Below are 18,016 nucleotides of genomic sequence, written 5' to 3' on the forward strand. Positions count from 1 at the left end.
TGGTTGAAAAACACTGATCTAGAGATATAGCTAGAAGTGTGTACCCAGCATTACTCACAGAGGCCCTTATTCTGATCGGTGCGGATATTCCCGAATTCTTACGGTGCGGGCCGCACGCATCGCTGTGCGGCAGCGTGCGGGCATCGTCCGTAGAAACGCCCACGTGTCCTCCGCATTCGGACGGACTCACTCTGTAAGAACAGGGCGTGTGTACGGACGACATACAAACCGTGCGCGTGCGGGGGAAACGTACAGATTCTTGCACGGTCTTCCCGCACAAGCACGGTCTTACCGCGTGAGAACGTACGGAAAGCTGTCCGTACGCCCCGATGCGGAGTATTTACGCACAATCCAACACTTTTGTACTGAGTACACACAGCGATCACATGACCCACTTAGGCTATTAGGCAACCTCCTGAAAAAGGGATTGTTAGCAATTTCAATCAATTAAATGCTCATCTATACTGACCCACATTCCTACTACATTCATGACACACATTAACCCTTACAGCATGTGACCCTAACATACATCTATGTACACTATTTACATTTAGCTTATTTAAAAGATTTTAAACAAGTTACACATATACTTTTGCATGTTAGAAAAAAACACGGACAACTTTGAACTTTAAATAACTATTTATTAATACAAATAACAAAAAATAAATGTGAAAAAAATTAATTTTGCCCATCTATGAGCCGGTCCATTTCGGCCAAAATCAGCCGCATGTAGGATCTCATTCTTAGAAGGGCCCCACGGCGACCCTCCTCTGCTTGGGCAGGCTCATCTGTGGAGGAAATTCAAATTGAAAAATGAATAATGATATTCATGCATACATTTAACATAGTCAAACCAACATTTTAAACATGCATTGTGACAGGTGTGTGTGTATATATATATAGATATATATATATATATATATATATATTATATATATATATATATATATATACACACATATATAACTATATATATGAGACATACACCTACACATACATGCATACATACTACATGGAAAGCCTGATTTTGGCCCTCTACCCTGTACTCTGTCAAACACCTCACAGTCATACTGCTACTTCTCAATCCAAACCCACCCATGACAAAGCTGTGAGAAGCATGTCACGCGCTGCACCAATCACAATTCGGCAAACAAAGTTCAGTGTCTGTTATATGATGGAGCCTGGCAGGGGAGTTACACAACTCTCAGGAATGCTCAGTACATTTGTGCAATCAAGCATGGCTTGGCTGCTGATGGTCTGCTCCAGAAATCATTGTCATAATGCCAGTTAGGGGAAGCTGTAGCAATAACCCACTCCCATGCTCAAAAGCATTACTAAGAACAAATCAACACAAAATTATGGTGCAAAACATACATGCAGACCGCAGGGTGTGGTTAGCTAGAGGAGGGCCCAGGGGCACTGACCACTTGTTACTCCAGTCTAAGCCACGCCTGTCCATACTCCATTTATGCCATACTGAATCTAGTTTACAAAGATCAATCACCAGTAAACTCTACTCACCTATATGAGGCTTTCTTCCAGGATACAGATTAACTACACAGGTTCAGTGGCACTTAAAATCGACCTGACAGCCATCCGCACAACCTGTGTCATTAATATGTGTCCAGGATGAAAGGGATGGTTTGCCCACCCTATCTAACCCCTAAGTGTGTCTGTTGCTACCCAGTTTGTTTTATCACTTTATAGTATAGAAAAAAATAATTGAATCACCAGTGCTACCTAGCAAATAGAAGATGACAAAAGGAATAATGAAACTTTATCTATACATACCAATTTGGGGTGCCTGCACCACCTCACAGGCCTCCTCTTCTTCTGTGGCCTCGTCATGTGGCACCTCCGCCTCTTCAGCCACCTCGGCCTCCATTGCCACCACCTCCGCTGCCCACTCCTCCTCCTCCTCCACTTCCTCCCTTTCCTCTTCCTCTCTTTCCTCTTCCTCCACTTCCTCCCTTTCCTCTTCCTCCACTTCCTCCGCGACCCCTTCTTCAATGGCAACCTCCTCGGCCATTACTTCCTCCGCCTCCTCCTGGGCCTGGGAAGCCTCTGAGTTATCTCGGGCCAGTCTTGCTCGTTCCCGTGCTGTGTTTGTAAAAAAACAAAAAAGTGCCAGTTAGGGGTCATTTGTATTAAGCCTTATGAAGCTACAAATGCAAAGGTTATAAGTACAGATAATTGTACAGGCAAACAGCTCCTTAGTGGCCTTTACAAAACACAGCCTGTAACATGGCAGGTATGCTGTGACATTTGGGCCATTGTAAGCATCACAAGCATTAATCCTCCCCAATAACATATTTTATGACCATTACAGGGTGTCAATCAGGAAGTAGCACTCATATATTGTATGGCATGTTGAACTCATGATCAGGCTGCTGACCTTAGTGGATTAAATAATGTCAGGTAAGCAATCATGTACAAATCCACATTTACTGTTGAAATACTCACATCTAGCAATGCTGGCCCTTATGCTTTGAAGCCTCTCTGGCTCCCTGCGCCGGAGGTCGGACCACCGCCGCTCAAGCTGTGCGATGGTCCGCCGCACATGGGTGCGGGCGTATATCCGCCGGCGGGCCACCGCATAGGCAGAATGTTTCTGCCTATTTGTAATAAACGGGCCAGCACGGCCCAGCCTGGTCTCCATAACGGAGACCAGTGTCCTCAGTTCGGCTGCAGAGAAGGGTGCTGCTCTGCCATAAGCCGCCATTTTAGGAGTGGCACAAATTTAACAATCATGTGCTGTCATTGGTTGATCAGAGTGATATTTGGTATTAACTTTATTGTTCATTTTTACACTAACAGCGTGTATGCGCCCGAACAGACGGCTAACCCATTGCATCGCACACCCATCCTAAACAGTGTAAAATAAGATGGAAACATATTATATCTAATCTATAACATTCACCAAACATGGGTATAAGCAACAGGTGAAATAGTGTGCATCTCTAGACACTTACACCTAACTCAACAAGGTACCAAACAGCTAATGTATAATGAAGGCAGACCTTTTCCCAAAATGAGCCCATGCAGCCATGTGTACACTTACCTTCTACTGGGCCATACTACAGAGGTGGAATGAAAAGTAGCTAGCATCTAATCTGAATGTGGAGTGCTTTCACATGTGATTTGGATGCTAGCACTGATTACTTGTGGCTAAGTGGTGGACTGGATTGACATATGGAATGGGTAGTGTCAGTTGTACTACATAGCAAACAAGTGCACAGTACAGAAGTACATTCAAATATACATGTCATGTCTGACCTCAGTTGTATTTGGTCATTGGTGTTGGAATCTGCATTTAGCAAATAAATCAGACTTACTGAGTTTGCCAGGTTTTTTGGAAATATTTTTCCACACCAAGGGGCGGGCCGTATGCGCCGCACGGTTGACGCTGGCGTACGGAACGCGGCCGTACGGAACGCAGCTTGCAGCTGATTAACGCCAATTACAGAAATAGTATTTAAAGTGGTCCTAGAAAGGCAAACACTTGTTGCAAACATGCCAGGCTCAGACTCAGAGGAAGAGCAGGTGGTGCAGAATCTGTTGTCCCGCATGGAGGCCAACACTACCTATGTACCCCTCAACCCAGAGGACCGAGCTGGCCCATCAACATCAGGCCAATCAGCAGCTGGGCCATCCTCAGCAGAATCATTGGGAACCCAGCAGGTGGCTTCCCAACAGAGTAGCCAGCCCAGCACTTCAGGTACAGCAACCGGTGGCCGTGGCCGTGGCAGTGCCCGTGCCAGTGCCCGTGGCCGCAGTGGGGCAACACGGGAACCCACAACACGAAACATGGCATTTGAACCGCGGGAGCTTGACATCCTGGTGACCCGGGCACGTGATTTAATTGAGTGTCCAGTGGTGAAGTTGACACACACAAGGAGATGGAAGATCTGGGAGGAGATAACGGCGGAGATTAATGCAGTGGCTCCACAAGTTCGACAGGCAGAGCATGTTAAGAAGAGGCAAGTACATGTGTGTTACATTAGAGTAGTACAAGTCCAGTAATGTTTACATTCAATATTAGATCTAGTTGGCCAATGGGTGTTCACGTTGCTTGGAGGCACAGACATGTTGGCCATGACATTTAATTGATAGTTATTGGAGGGTGAATGTTTTTGTATCTGCTAAGGGTTGGTATGAAAAATGAATATAATGTAAGGTTGGTGTCAGTAGGCACATGTTGTATTATGTATCATATTGCAATGGGTGATACAGCAAACATGAGGAGTTACATGTATTAATATGTACACTTTGATTGCAGGTGGCACGACTTCAAAGGCAACCTCAAGAAGAAATTGACCGACCGGTGGCAACACAGCCAGACCTCTGGGGCTGGCCCCATGCCATCCAAGCTGGAGCTCACCCCCCTGGAAGAGATGGCCCAGTGCTGTATTGCAGTGGAGGAGGTCCGGGGGGTGAGCACTATAGACAGCGAGTCCCCAGCGGAAGTGATGGCTTCTACTCTTGAAGGTAATTATTTGCCAGGCCATAAGTAGATGTTTTAAATGTTGCATGGAATGTGTGGTAATTGGAATTTTCTTGTTCAACAGCATCGCCACCGCTTGGTCAAGATTCTCTTGAGGAGGTTGTGGAGTCTGTGCCACCTGGCCCCAGTAGCAGGCCCGTGCAGCAGCAGCCGGTGGGATTGTCCGCGGCTGAATTGTCCATGTGGGGCCGTGTGCTGGATAGTATTGTACAGCAGGGAGAGTCGGCATTCGAGCGGGTGCGTAGGGCCGAGGAGGTGCTGCAGGGTTTGACCACCAGCCAGCAGATTATTGCTGAGAGCCTGCAGGCTATGAGTGCCAGCCAGCAAGCTATGGCTGCCAGCCACCAAGCTATTGCTGGTAGCCTGCAGGTGCTGGCTGATCAAGCCCTGCGGCAAAACGACCTCCTCCTCCGCCATAATGAACTTATGGTGGAGCTAGTTACCAGCAATAGGGCCCTAATGTCACCCGCTTCGGGTGCATTACCAACCTCATCACTCCCTGCTGCCAGAGGGGGAAGAAGATCCACCCCCTCACCAGCATGTGCTCCACATGAGCCACCATCAGCCTCTGGCCGTGGACGAGGCACAAGAGCTGCTGCACGTGGCAAGGAGCCTGCCAGGGCCAAACGTGCTCGCAAATGAACTTGTGTCCCCATTAATCTCCACCGTTATGTCTTCCCAAATCTTCCATTGAGCTGTGTGTGTCAGCATCCTGTGTCCAAATCCGTGCCCAGGGTCACCACTTTTGCCCGCGGTTCAAATGTCATGTTTGGTTCCTCTGTTGCCCTGTTTCAGTGTGCTGTACTTGAAGTGTTGGTGCTGTACTTTTGTTGTGAAGCCACCTGATGTGTTCCCAATGATTCTGCTGTGGCTATTTATTCTTTATTATGTAATTTTTGTCCTGGTATGGTACCATTTGTTTTGTTATGTATTTTAAATTTTTGCCAAAGTTTGTTTAATAAATGTTATTTTGGCCCCACAAATGTCTGTATTAATTTATACATGCAGAAGTGGCATGTGTATTAGTATTAATATTATTAAGTTGTGTGCATTATTTGCATTGTAAAAGTGTGTGACAAGTGCAGCATGTAATGTTCCCTTTAAGCTGCAATGCTTCCAATTGTAGCAGTGAGAAGCGTGTAATTAACAAGTCATGGGTAAAGTATGGGATTGTATTGGGTTCAGGTGACATTGGTTGAGGTGCGTCCGTCCTGATTAGGCATTCCGATTGCATAGCGCATGACCGAGTGGTGTCCGCAAAGCAAGAGTAACCTTTTGGACACCGCACATTTCTTCCCTTTTTGTTCGCGTGCATTCGGCGTGCTGTCCGAATGCACGCCTACCAAAATATGTGTACTCCCCCGTGTCCGCCCATGTTTCCGCCCAGTTTAGCCCACTTTGAAACTACGCCCCTGTGTCATTCCGCATGACGCCCATAACACACCCCTATTGCCCGAATGTATGCGGTGCACACTTCTGTACGGGATTAGTGAGAACAAGTACGGAGACCATGCGTGGCACATGCGCGTAGCGTTCTCCACGCATGCGCAGACGGCTAAAAAACGCCATCCGAAAGAATGCGGAAAAGTCCGCACCGATCAGAATAAGGGCCAGAGTGAGAAGTTATATTATTAAGTAAATGGCCCATCTCTGTAGGAAAGAGAATGTCAGCATATTGGGACCAGCTAAATCAGGGGGAATGGAACTAGCGTACAGGTTTTTTTTTACAGCGTTAGTCTTTAAATACAGATCCTATTCATCATCAGCTCCCTTATTGCACAAATCTTATAGTTTCCCTATTCAGATATTTCTACAAGGTGTGCTTTTATCTCAGTATTACTGTGCGCACTTATGTGCAACACTGGGAGAAATAAATGCTATCACTGTGATCTTCTGCCAAGGCACACACCACTAGTATAGAGAAAGTAGCGACATGTTTAGTACACAAACAGTACAAGTGACATTTACAGCAAACTAATCTTTCGAGTGATCAGAGTATAGGAATGGCTCTGTTGGAATGAAAAATCTGCTCAGACTGGGAAACAATAAGCGATCCCTTCATTTTAAGGGGCCCTTTTACCGGATTCGGTATGGAATCCCGGTGGTCGGAATCCAGGCGTTCAAAATCCCAACGCCGGAATCCCGACCGCCGAAATCCCGACAAGAGGGGGACGTGGATCACCCCCCCCCCCCCTTGCGGGCTCGCTACGCTCGCTACGCAGAGAGCCCGGTACCTTGCTGCGCTTGGCACACTAATTTATTCTCCCTCTATGGGTGTCGTGGACACCCACGGAGGGAAAAAATATCGGAATTTCGGCATCGGGATTTTGAACGCCGGGATTCCGACCACCGGGAAACTGACCGCATCCCCTTTTACCATAGAATCGCATTTGCAATGGGGATCTACCGCCCAGGATCACATTGCAGAATGGCGGTAGCCCCAGGGACCCGATGAGATGCTGCCTGATATATCTGGCAGAAACCTATGGGGGATGCGGCTACCGGCGGGGGGGGGGGTCACAGCAGGGAATGGTCATTCCTGTTGCAGCCCCTCAGTCATTCATTCAGGGGATACTTCATATTTGCGGCCAATCCACGAAAACCGGGGTTTTTGTCTTCAGGGAATTAGCCGCAACAATGAAATTGTAAATGGACCCATTAGATGTGGTTGGTGCCTCATACCTCAGTGCTGTCAGTTCCTAGGGAATAGGTATACAGTAGGTTCAATCCACAACATTGCTGTGGCAGCTTCTACGTTGTGTAGGAAATGTAAGTGACAGAGAATGAGAGGGCATGCTGGGCCTTTTAGTGCCATAATACCTGGCACAGGTTTGCTCAGCCTGCTTTATGTAATAATCCAGCTGGAGCTTGATGTTTGCATAAGTTCTATAACACCAGTTATGCTGGGGAGAGAGAAAAAGGCATGTGCCAGGAAAAGAGGACGGGACAGCAACAGGGAAATAGAGAGAAGCCAAGGGGGTATGTAGACAAAGGTGCTGTGTACAGAGAACTCCAGTGACTTAGCAGAGCATAGATCAGGACATAGTCTTTCTGTACAGACTGGATATATGAGAGGGCGACAGAAGACTAATTAGTATAGGGCAGAGGGAGGTACCAAGATCATAAAGTTAGGAAAGGGGGGTCAAATAAAGTGAGAGAAGAGAGTAAAGGAATAATATACAGAGCATCAGAGAGGGGGATACAGCAAGGCGGAGAGAGCAGAACCACAGGAGGTAAACAGCTCATGGTGAGAGACAGAAGGACACAGAAAGCAGACTTCTGAGAATTTACAGACAGTCAGGATGAGCTCTGGGACGCCACAAGGACTGCACTCCAGCCTCTCTCAGAAAAAAACACAAATGGAGCCCAAGGGAAGAAAGAAAATTCAGTTTTCAGTGGCTGTGCCTCCCAGCCAACTAGACCCCCGGTCAGTGGAGATGGTGAGTACCTAGGTCTGCGTTCATCAGTATGATTATTTTACTAACCCTTTAGCTGTCAGCCTTGCTTTGCATATTACGTTTTCTGATCTTCACATTCTACCCATATCTCTTGGATAAAGATAAACTTAGTAGTATCATCTACACATATACATACCAACTGTCTCCCATTTCTAGGGCTGGTGCCAAATATTAAGGATGTGTCTCAGGAGTAGCCACATAAGGGTCAGATAATGCATCAGAATATATAATATCACTTTGCTGTATGGTTATTCTCTCATATTTAGAAATTAGTATGTATAATAGATTAAACTGTTACATGACATTATGATCCCGTTTAGTGAGAATATAACTAGACGGTGTTGGAGCACCTAGGTGTAGGACACTTACACTGATGATCCTGCTTAGCTGGTAAGTGGCCACGGAAGTTATTTTAATGTGTGCATTTTGTAAGGTCTCTTCTTGACACATTTCATAAGTCTCATTTTCACATGCACATTGTATTTACTGAATAGACTGAAGACTCTAAAGATAACTCCAAGTAACTTAAATATATGGTTTGACCACACCTGCTGCCAAATAGCTGTGCCATGTGGTCCTGTGCCAGCAACTGGTGCAGTTTGTGAGAATTTGCCTCTGACATCCATGCCATGCAAATGGCAACCAGGGGAGGGTGAAACTGCATGGTCTATCATAGAGGAGATGACTGTGAAGAGCAACAGCTCTGTCCAGGCAGGGTGGCCTAATGAAGAGATCACTGCAAAAGTAATGGTCTACATACATCTCCAATTCTGATATGCAGATCTCGTTCTGCAAGTTTTCTCACGGTGTCAATCAAGCTGCAGCTTGATGGACACCATGTTATGGGGTATGGATGGGAAGTGTTCTCAAAAACAGGTACATGTCAGCCTGTGTCTGCATGCCGGGGGCAGTGTTTGCATCTCGTGGCATGACCGCATGGAAACACTGGCCATCCTGAGTAAGCTGAGTTTTTACTCAGATGACCGATGTTCACTTACAGTATATGATCTGAGGCTGTGTCTTTGGACGCAGAAGTGGATCACACAAACATGCTAGAGAACCTTATTTACACAATTATCGCACAGTAGTTGCTCCAGAAGATGCACACACATTCTGAATCAGGCCCAGTTTCGGATTGGAGCATGAAGGGTCCAACGGGGGAATGCAGTGGTAGGGGCCCATGTTTAGGGGTGTGGCTGGTCTCCATAGAGGTTGTGGCCAGCTGCCAAAGGAGCTTGGCTAACTATAAGAGAGTGCACGATCTGGACTACGGAAGCCCACAATGAAGTGATGACTATGCTTCCAGCATCAAATTATTTCCTGTACCCCTGTGGGTCAGTCCAACCCTGATCGGACCCTGTGTAAAGTCCTACACACTGGGCAATGTATGCTTCAGCCGATATCAGGACCCGGGCAATAGCGCTCATGTTATTGTCCAGCGTGTACAGGGCTTTAGAAACTGACACCGCCTGTTCAAACTATTTATCAATAACAAAGTATGGACAAAAAAGTAATTACAGCGCTGGCTGGGTTGGCTTCACCTGAAATGATAGGGGACTATGTAAAAACCGGATCAAGACTAGACCCCGGACCGCCCGACCGGACATCAAAATCCGCAGTCCGGAGCTTGTAGTGTCCGAACCGGGGGGTGTCCCGTCCGGGGGGTGTCGTCCCTGTGATACCTTTCACCAGGGACATGGGGAAGGGGAGATTACAGCCTCCGGGTGTGGTACGGACCGTCCGGTTTTTGCTACATGCCCAGACCATACAGGGAGGCTTTAGGTGTCACAGGCAGCCCCCCCGGACAGGACACCCCCCGGAGCAGACGTTACAAGCTCAAAAATGCAGAGTTTGATGTCTGATCTGGTGGTCCGGGGGTTTTGTCCTGGTCTGGTTTTTATTTTTACCCATACCCAAATTATAGTGCTGTTAGTAAAATGTGCTTTTAGTTTGGGTCAGTCTTCAACCTCTTAAGTCATATTCCCATTATTCAGCATTGTATATAGTTTACACACGTGCAGTTCTCTCTTCTTTTATCAAATGCTTCCTAACAGTCTGAGTCACCTATATATACAGTGCATTCAGCACCTCATGTATGTCTGATTGATCTAAGCAGTATTATAAGTTATCAGGTGTCATCTTGCAGAGATTCAGTACGTACTATTCACAAGCAGTACATTTGAAATCCCTTCTTTGCAATGAGCAGAACACCAGTGCAGGTTATGAAATACATGACGTATTTTATGAATTACACTTGTGTCCTTTTTATTCTATGTATAAACTGGAGAAGACAGGTTTATCTACAGTCTTGGGAAATAAGTGATCTTGCATCATATCATATGGAAAGGTCCTGCTGGGCCATGCAGAGTAATTAGTGGCACACGCAGCAGTATTTGAGATTATCAGTGTACTGGAGTGTGCGGTCTTCAAATAAATCCTGAATGTATGACATGAAGTTAGGTTTGCTAAATAATCCCTTTATTAATGTACAAATTAATTATGCAGGTTCTATGACTGGCTCACTAAAAGTCTGCATTTCACCTTGTGTAATTCATATGTGTCCCTACTTTCCTGATTTTTTATGTATTTCCCCCCATATCCCCAGAAAAGGGGGTACTTCTCTTGCATCCCACCCATTTCCTAGGGAAGGATGGAGAGATAATATCACAGATCGTAGGGAGGGGTTAAACTGATGCAAACTCCAGGTGCATCTACATCTCCTCTGCCTACTTTCTCCAGGAGAAGAGAAACTCAATGTTGTAAGTACGCCCCAAATAAAGGGATCATTTTGCACAGTCTGCTAACTACAGGGTGAAATCACAAATGGACAAATCTCTGTTTTGCAGATGGATTTTGCAATTTTATCATATATGGGAGAACACGAGCAGCCCAATTGTACCTCCTCCTGCAACGGAATGGGTGTAACTGGGCAGCAATGATTATTCTTCCTTCCTACATAGGTCAAGTGTTCACTGGCGTGTAGACGGAATTGTGGGCTATGTTGAGTGTACACTGAATTCTGTATTGTTTTGGACAGATCTCTTGCACCAGGTATAGTTACATATGAAGTGCATTTTTCAATGAGGTGTGTTGTAGCTACGTTAAAGGGTTGTGATCAGTGAAGTGCCGGCTGTACAAATAGCACTGATGTTTTTTCTCAGCCCAAATAATTGCCGAATCCTTCATCTCAATTATGGCAGTATTCTGTTTAAATAGGCCACAGGGTGCTCCTGCTCATCTGGCCCATCCTGGCTCATAGGGGGTAATTCAGACCTGATCTCTGGGCTGCGAGATTTTGGAGCCGAGCAAGAAGGTAAACGCCGCCCCGTCGCCGCACTGAGCCCATTCCCCCCGCCCATGTGCATGGCTGCAAATGCAAAAGCACAGTGCACATGAGAGGAAAACCATTCAAATCCACTCGCCACCAAATAGTTTTCCCCTCTCTACACAGCTCAGAGTATGTCTTGACTTACTCAGCACTTCGATGGCTGTGGGGAGAAGGTAGCCACTGATGATGTCGGCGGCACTCCCTCCCAGCGGCCGGGGGACACATGCGTTTGTGGTACACTCCCAGGAAACGCTGCATTCCCGCCTTTAAACACCCACAGGGTGTCAATCACCCCGTGTGCAGCCTGTGATGGCTAGCCATTGCAGGCTCCCTTCGCAAGATTGGCTTGCATATGTGCATAGCGTACCATATACATGTGAGGTAAAATCTGTCAGGGAATGGTTTTTGGGTTGTGGGTCAGGACAAGTGTCTGTCTGGTTGCCTTTACTTGTGATTGTCCTAGTCTCACACTGCAGTCACCACACAATCTGCTGTAGTCTATATAAAACATGCTGACCAGTCCATCTCGTTAAACTATATACTTGCCTGCACTTCTGGTGAGACCCTATACACAGGTTACCCAATTGTCTTCTAGTATCTTTATAGTGTGTTAGGTAGGAGATCTGGACAGACTACCTACTGAACTTTGCCTCAGAAATCCACAGCATTGACTCAAGCTACTCACCTTTTGAGGCTACCTAGTAAGTTGTTCTTGCTCTACTCCAACTTAACTGTTGGCAAGTGCAAGGAGGTTGGATATAGTGGATAACTTCCTGGTCCTACTATCGGTACTGTAAGTAGCTAGTAACTCCTCGAACTTGTGTATGTCTTGAACTTGTTGACTTGGTAGATTTGGTAGTATACCACAGGGATGTTTGTTCCACCTCAATGGAGTTGGTGAGGAAAAGAAAAAACAGTATGGCATTCTTATTTTTGATCTCATACTGACTAAAGTGTATACAAAATATATCTTAAATATATATAAACATTGGCAGAAAAATATAACTGTACAAAAATTATATTTTTTTCTCTTGCTATCTTTATACACCATTTGCTATATTATAGTGTAATCCACAATGGTAAGGATATAGCTCTTTCCTGTTCTACTGATAATCATGAGACAACTTAGTATGTCCAAAGACATTTGGTTAAAAGCTTGACTATTGCCAAGGACCTAAGAGCAGCATGAGCACTGGGGTGCACAAGACACCGGCCTCACTGGCATTCTGGGCCAGAAAAAAAACTGTTTGAGGTAGCTCAGTGTTCGATACCTACTCTGATGCCCATCTAAAGAGATATTCTTGGTAACGGACATCTGTTCACTTGAAAGCTCTGTGGAACAACCAGCTGAACTTGTTCCATAACTGATTTATTTACTCCTATTTTCACATGACCACACTCCCTGATACAATACCTGAAAGGCCGCCAGTTTGGTGCAACATGCCTTCCAGAAATAGGTCAAGGAGCTCAGCTTTCCTGAACTCCTTCCTGTGGTCATCACTCTACTTAGTTAGTACACTACAAAGCGGTCTTTGTTTGTAGAATTAAGATTAGTCAGGATAGGATAAGTAATAAGAATATCCTTGCGATTTTCGTTCCTCATCATAGAAGCTGGGCAAATCCAACAATTTGGAACAATCATAACATGTAGCTAGGTATTCTTGCCAGAAGCAAAATAAATGCTGAGTAGCTGTGCAGATCTAGTAGCTGCCTCTGGGTTGGTTGATGCAGTGGTTGTCTGTGAGGGCAGTCTGGCAGCTTTACTCTGGAGGTGGCATTAACAAGGTGGTCATGATGTAATCACTAAGATACAGTATCAACCAGGACCTCATCCAGCAATATGCAGCAATCAGGTGTGGGATCTTTCCAGTGACTGAGAGTGACTAGAGATGTTCAGGTCTGGATTTACCCGGATCTCAAAACTGGATCTTATTGGTTATATGCTGTCATAAGTTTTTGCTCCAAAACATGTGACAGCTGGATAGCCAATAAGATCCTGTTTTGAGATCCGGGTAAAGCTAACACCAGTGTCTCTCAGTCGTTTTCTCTGCAGAGCTACAACTTGGACCAGCTGCAGATGACCAAACATATTTTAGGTGGTCCTTTGGCCAAACAGGTGCCTCTCTACAGAGTCCTTCTCTTTCCCACCACACCCCATTGTACTGACTGTGTTAAGTAAGCCAAGATCCAGCACCTAGGATTGCTGAATGAGTCATGTTGTTTTTGTTCTGTGGGACAGTTCATCTTTAATTGATCAATTTACTGCACCAATAGCATTTATACTCTAGTCAGGGCACTAGTGGACTCTGATCCTTTCTAGGACCAGGAAATAGTGGTTGCTGGCTAGAAGCAGGTGATTTGTGGATGCTTGCCTCGAGGAGGGGTGAGCAGAAGAGGGATTTTTCTCTGTTGTGGGTGGCTACTGGTCAGGCGCTTGTGTGCATTTAGCCAAACCACCACATACTTATATGCTAACATGGCATCAGCTTTTAAAGGTGGCTGCTTCCAGATAATGCATCCATTCCATCAGTTCCTCGGCACACTAATAGAAAAACTGATCTCGGCACATCAAGTCTATTAGAGTATCCTAAATGTGTGACAATGAATCCCTGTATTGCCTTAGCCGTTTGGTAAGCAACTCATGGGTAGTGTGAAGACTGGTCAGTCTCACGAGTAATAGCATTTAATTTTGGTGGGGGCCTTGTGATTACCTCATAGTCTCCACAGTCCTTGTCAGTTATTCCACAATAAGCGCCCTGTGCCTCTCCATGAATCATGAAGGCTACAATTACTATCACTCCATCCTGGACAACTCAAGTCGTTTACAGGACATTTAAAACACTTGCAAAATGTCCAACAGAATCCCTAACGGGATACAGTCATTAGGTCTACACCAACTAGGTGAACATGTATATACACAGTAGTACAATATTTTATATTCTCTCCCCTCTTTTTTCCATATATGACGAATCTCGGAATTTATATGAGGGTGAAAACTTATCTGGAGGAAATATGCCCTATCTGAACATTCCTGTAGCGCATGTGAGACCTATCCTTTCCAGTTTTGTGCATATGCATATGCAGTTTTCAGCTCAATTAATACCTGAGTATGTAGCACAGTATACTAGCTGTGTGTGGCTAATGCCAATGGTTTTTTTTTAAATTCTATACATTTTATTGATTTTTTTTGCAAACAAACATATAACAACAACACCCCAGGTATATATAAATATAGCTAAAGCAGTGATTCGAAATTAGGCGCGTATAGAACAATAATCTATGGACATATATATATATATATATAAATAGGCAGGGCTTAGGATATTTCTATATAGCAGATGTACTATTTCAATACCCGAAGGCGCCATTCCGGTCCGATCATACGAAAACAGTACAGGGTGTGTAACAAAATAATAATTATAATTATATGCTGAAGTATTCAGTATCCTCCCATTCAGTAGACAATACACATAAAATATTCCAGAGCGACTGTAGTAACCACATAGAACTAGAGTAATAAATATATATAACTATCTACCAGAGAAGAAAAAATTTAATAAATCCCACCCAAACAAAACCTCCCCATAACCCCCACCCTGTATGACCTAACCCCAACCTAGGCATACCTGGATCCCGTCCTACTACCCTTACCAACTAACTAAGCTAACTAACTGTAATATCTACCCCACTAACTACAATATACTATAGGAGGGAGTAAATCAGTGGCCTTTAGCTAACACAAAATTAAGATAATCCGGCTAATGCCACTGTTAAGTGCATTCTGGTGACTGTACTTCAGAGATTTGTGGGAAATTGAGATGATTCACAGCAGACAAGTTAAGCACACACTACCGGTTGAAAGGTGTAATTGTAGTAGAACCCGTAAAGGTTTGGGCAGACAGACTTGATAGGTGGAGGATAGAAACTTGGAAGGGTGAAGGACATGTACAGGAGAGGTTCAGGCAGTAGAAAAAAGACAAGAAAATCTCTGTTTTCAGATCTCTAATCTCATTAGCAGATTCCTGAGGCAGCAGACGCCCTGCAGGCTGCACATAGTTTAACCATACATTGCCCTGTACTTTTATTATATGGGGAGCACCAATAGTCAGAATCAGCTTTATTGGCCAGGTATACTTTTGTATACTAGAAATTTGTTTCCGGTTAACATTGCATCTGCAGAAGACAACATACACAGACCACGGGGAGCACAGTGTATATTACTTCTCAGTTTTGGATTTGGGGCATGCTTGTCTTGTTCAGTTGGTGGACCACTTCAAGAAAGAAGCTTTTTTTCTAGTTGACTTTACAGGAATGGCCCTGAAGTATTTTGAGCAAGTCATGTCCAGGATGCAGCTGGTCCCCTACAATTTTTACCAGCGCGTTTCTTGACTCTGGACAAGTACAGGTCGTTAACAAAGGGGAAGTCAGTACCGATGATCTTTTCAGCCATCCTCACCTCCATTTGTAGCGGTTTGTGGATCTGTACCAGGCTATGATTGAGGAGCGTAACACAAACTCGACAATCGTGGAGTAGAAGAGGAACAACAGCTTCTGAGGGACATTGAACTTCCTGAGTTGCCTCAGGAAGAACAGCCTCTGCTGGGACTTCCCAATGATGGCGGCAGAATTGGACCCCCATTTTAGGTCCAGTAGATCAGTGATGGCTAATCTTGACACTCCAGCTGTTGTTGAACTACACATCCCAGCATGCCCTTCATCAGTTTTGGCATGGCCAAATATCAAAACTGTAGCAGGGCAAGCTGGGATGTGTAGTTCAACAACAGCTGCAGTGTCAAGGTTAGCCATCACTGCGGGAGATCATAAAATCCAAGAACTTGAATGAGTCCACTATCGACACCACATTGTCGGTGATCACAAGCGGGGACAAAACAGTTTCCGGTACTTATGTATTATCTGGGCTCCCATGTTAAATGCACCCCATTTTTTCATACCCCCACTATCCAACTACGCATGGAGTTGAATATATCTAGTGTGGCAAGCGCAGCGAGCCACCGTGCCCGAAGCGTGGCGAGCGGACATGGTCTCATAAGAAAAACGGGAGCCCAGATATTACATAAGTACCCAGTTTCCTTCTAGAGCCCACTACCATCTCTACTGTTTTGAGTTGGTTCAGGCCAAGGATGTTGCTGTCACACCACAATGTCAGTCGGTTCACTTCCCATCTGTATACAAACTATCCCCCACCCGTGATTATACCTATGATGGTAGTGTCATTAGCAAATTGTAATATTTTACCAATGATTCCTCTGTGGTGTAGACATTGGTGTACAGGGAATAAAACCAAAGGGGAGTACACAACTGTTGGGGTGCCCCGTGTTAATCATACGTACACTTGAGAATGTCCCAGCAGGAAATCTACTAGCCAGGAGCAAGTGGAATTTGGGACCCCTAAATGGGGCAGTTTGGGGAGAACGATGCTAGGAACAATTGTGTTGAATGCTGAGCTGAAGTCGAGAATTAGGACTCTTGCATAGGTGCCCAGAAGGTCCAGATGCTGCACAATATAGTGCAGTCCCATGTTGACTGCATCCTCAACACATTGCACAGTAGGCGAACTGTAAAAGATCCAGGTAAGGGCCAGTTATTTCTTTCAGGTGGATCAGCACCAGTCGCTCTAACACATTTCAGTTTGAACGCACCCCACCCAAATCTAAACTCTCTCTCTCTCTACACATGTTACATCTGCTCCACCTGCAGTGCACATGGTTTTGTCCATTAAAGGAGTTTTCTTTTGCAACCAACCTGAATTAGTCCTCTTGTCTCCTCTGCTGCAGGCCTCCCCCTTGGCCCAACGGAGCTGCCTGAGCTGGGCACTGAACCATGGCTTGTTATTGTTGAATGTGCAAAATGATTTGAATGGCATGCACATCTCCTCGCAGAAGCTAATGTAAGATGTTACAGTATCAATGAAATCATTCAATTCAGTAGCTGAGGCCTCAAAGACCCCCTAGTCCGTTCAGTTCAAACAGGCCTGTAGCTCCAGCTTAGCCTCGCTGGTCCATTTCTTAACAGTCTTTACCACAGGCTTGACTGATCTCAGCTTCTAGTGTAGGTTTAGAGAAGGTGGAATAGGCAATGGTCGGAGAGACCTAGGGTTGCGTGAGGAATAGACCAATAAGCAGCCTTGATTGTGGTGTAGCAGTGGTCTAGGGTGCGCCCCTCCGTAGTAGGGCACTCAATTTGTTGCTTGTACTTCAGTAGCTCCTGACGCAGATTAGCTCTATTAAAGTTGCCCAGTATGATGGGGTGCTGAATGATTCATCAACAGTTGGAATTCCAACAGTGATTTCTCCAACATTGGAATCCTGACTGTCAGGAGCCCGACAGTTGGAATCCCGACTTACACAGGTAATTTTCCCTTCTGGGGGTCCACGACTCTCCTAGAGGGAGAATAGGGGCCACTGCAAGGGGCTTCAGTGCGCTCGTCCCCTGTTGGGCTCCTGAAAGTCTGATGTTGTAAAAATGACATCCGGTAACTTATACCATACCCGTATGATGAGCAGGGAGTCTGGATGTTTGAGCTCAATGTCTGTTATGCTGGCAGACTAGTGGTGCTGGGCTGCGTTCACACAAGTCTGTGGCAGAATATACACCCCAACCAGGACCACAAGACAAATTCCTGGGGAGAGTAGAATGGTCAGGAGTTGATGATGGGAGTGTCCAAGTGTGAGCTTAAGATTTATTAAAATTATGTAATTGATGTAG

At 45.4% G+C, this 18,016-nt stretch overlaps 2 protein-coding genes across 3 annotated transcripts in view; one reads left to right on the plus strand and one right to left on the minus strand.

Annotated features, from left to right (window-relative positions):
• Positions 1 to 620: 620 nt before the first annotated feature.
• On the minus strand, positions 621 to 11,529 carry LOC146008178 (uncharacterized). Its single transcript, XM_083147194.1, has 3 exons — positions 11,436 to 11,529; positions 1,792 to 2,100; positions 621 to 788 (listed from the first exon to the last, which is right to left on the minus strand). Exons 2-3 carry the CDS (start codon positions 2,027 to 2,029, stop codon positions 679 to 681), a joined length of 348 nt encoding a protein of 115 aa, XP_083003320.1. The 5' UTR covers positions 2,030 to 2,100; positions 11,436 to 11,529; the 3' UTR covers positions 621 to 678.
• PPP1R1B (protein phosphatase 1 regulatory inhibitor subunit 1B) overlaps positions 7,436 to 18,016 on the plus strand; it is a 38,056-nt gene continuing 27,475 nt past the window's right edge. Inside the window, exon 1 of one of the 2 annotated variants that reach the window (XM_083147192.1) lies at positions 7,436 to 7,944. In XM_083147192.1, the coding sequence (XP_083003318.1) occupies positions 7,807 to 7,944 (138 nt within the window). In that variant the 5' untranslated portion in view covers positions 7,436 to 7,806. Of the gene's footprint in view, positions 7,945 to 11,584; positions 11,672 to 18,016 lie in introns of those variants that run through there. The other variant, XM_083147193.1, reaches the window with a different exon arrangement.

Source organism: Crinia signifera, chromosome 6 (assembly GCF_055691185.1).
Source record: "Crinia signifera chromosome 6, ASM5569118v1, whole genome shotgun sequence".
Taxonomy (NCBI): domain Eukaryota; kingdom Metazoa; phylum Chordata; class Amphibia; order Anura; family Myobatrachidae; genus Crinia; species Crinia signifera.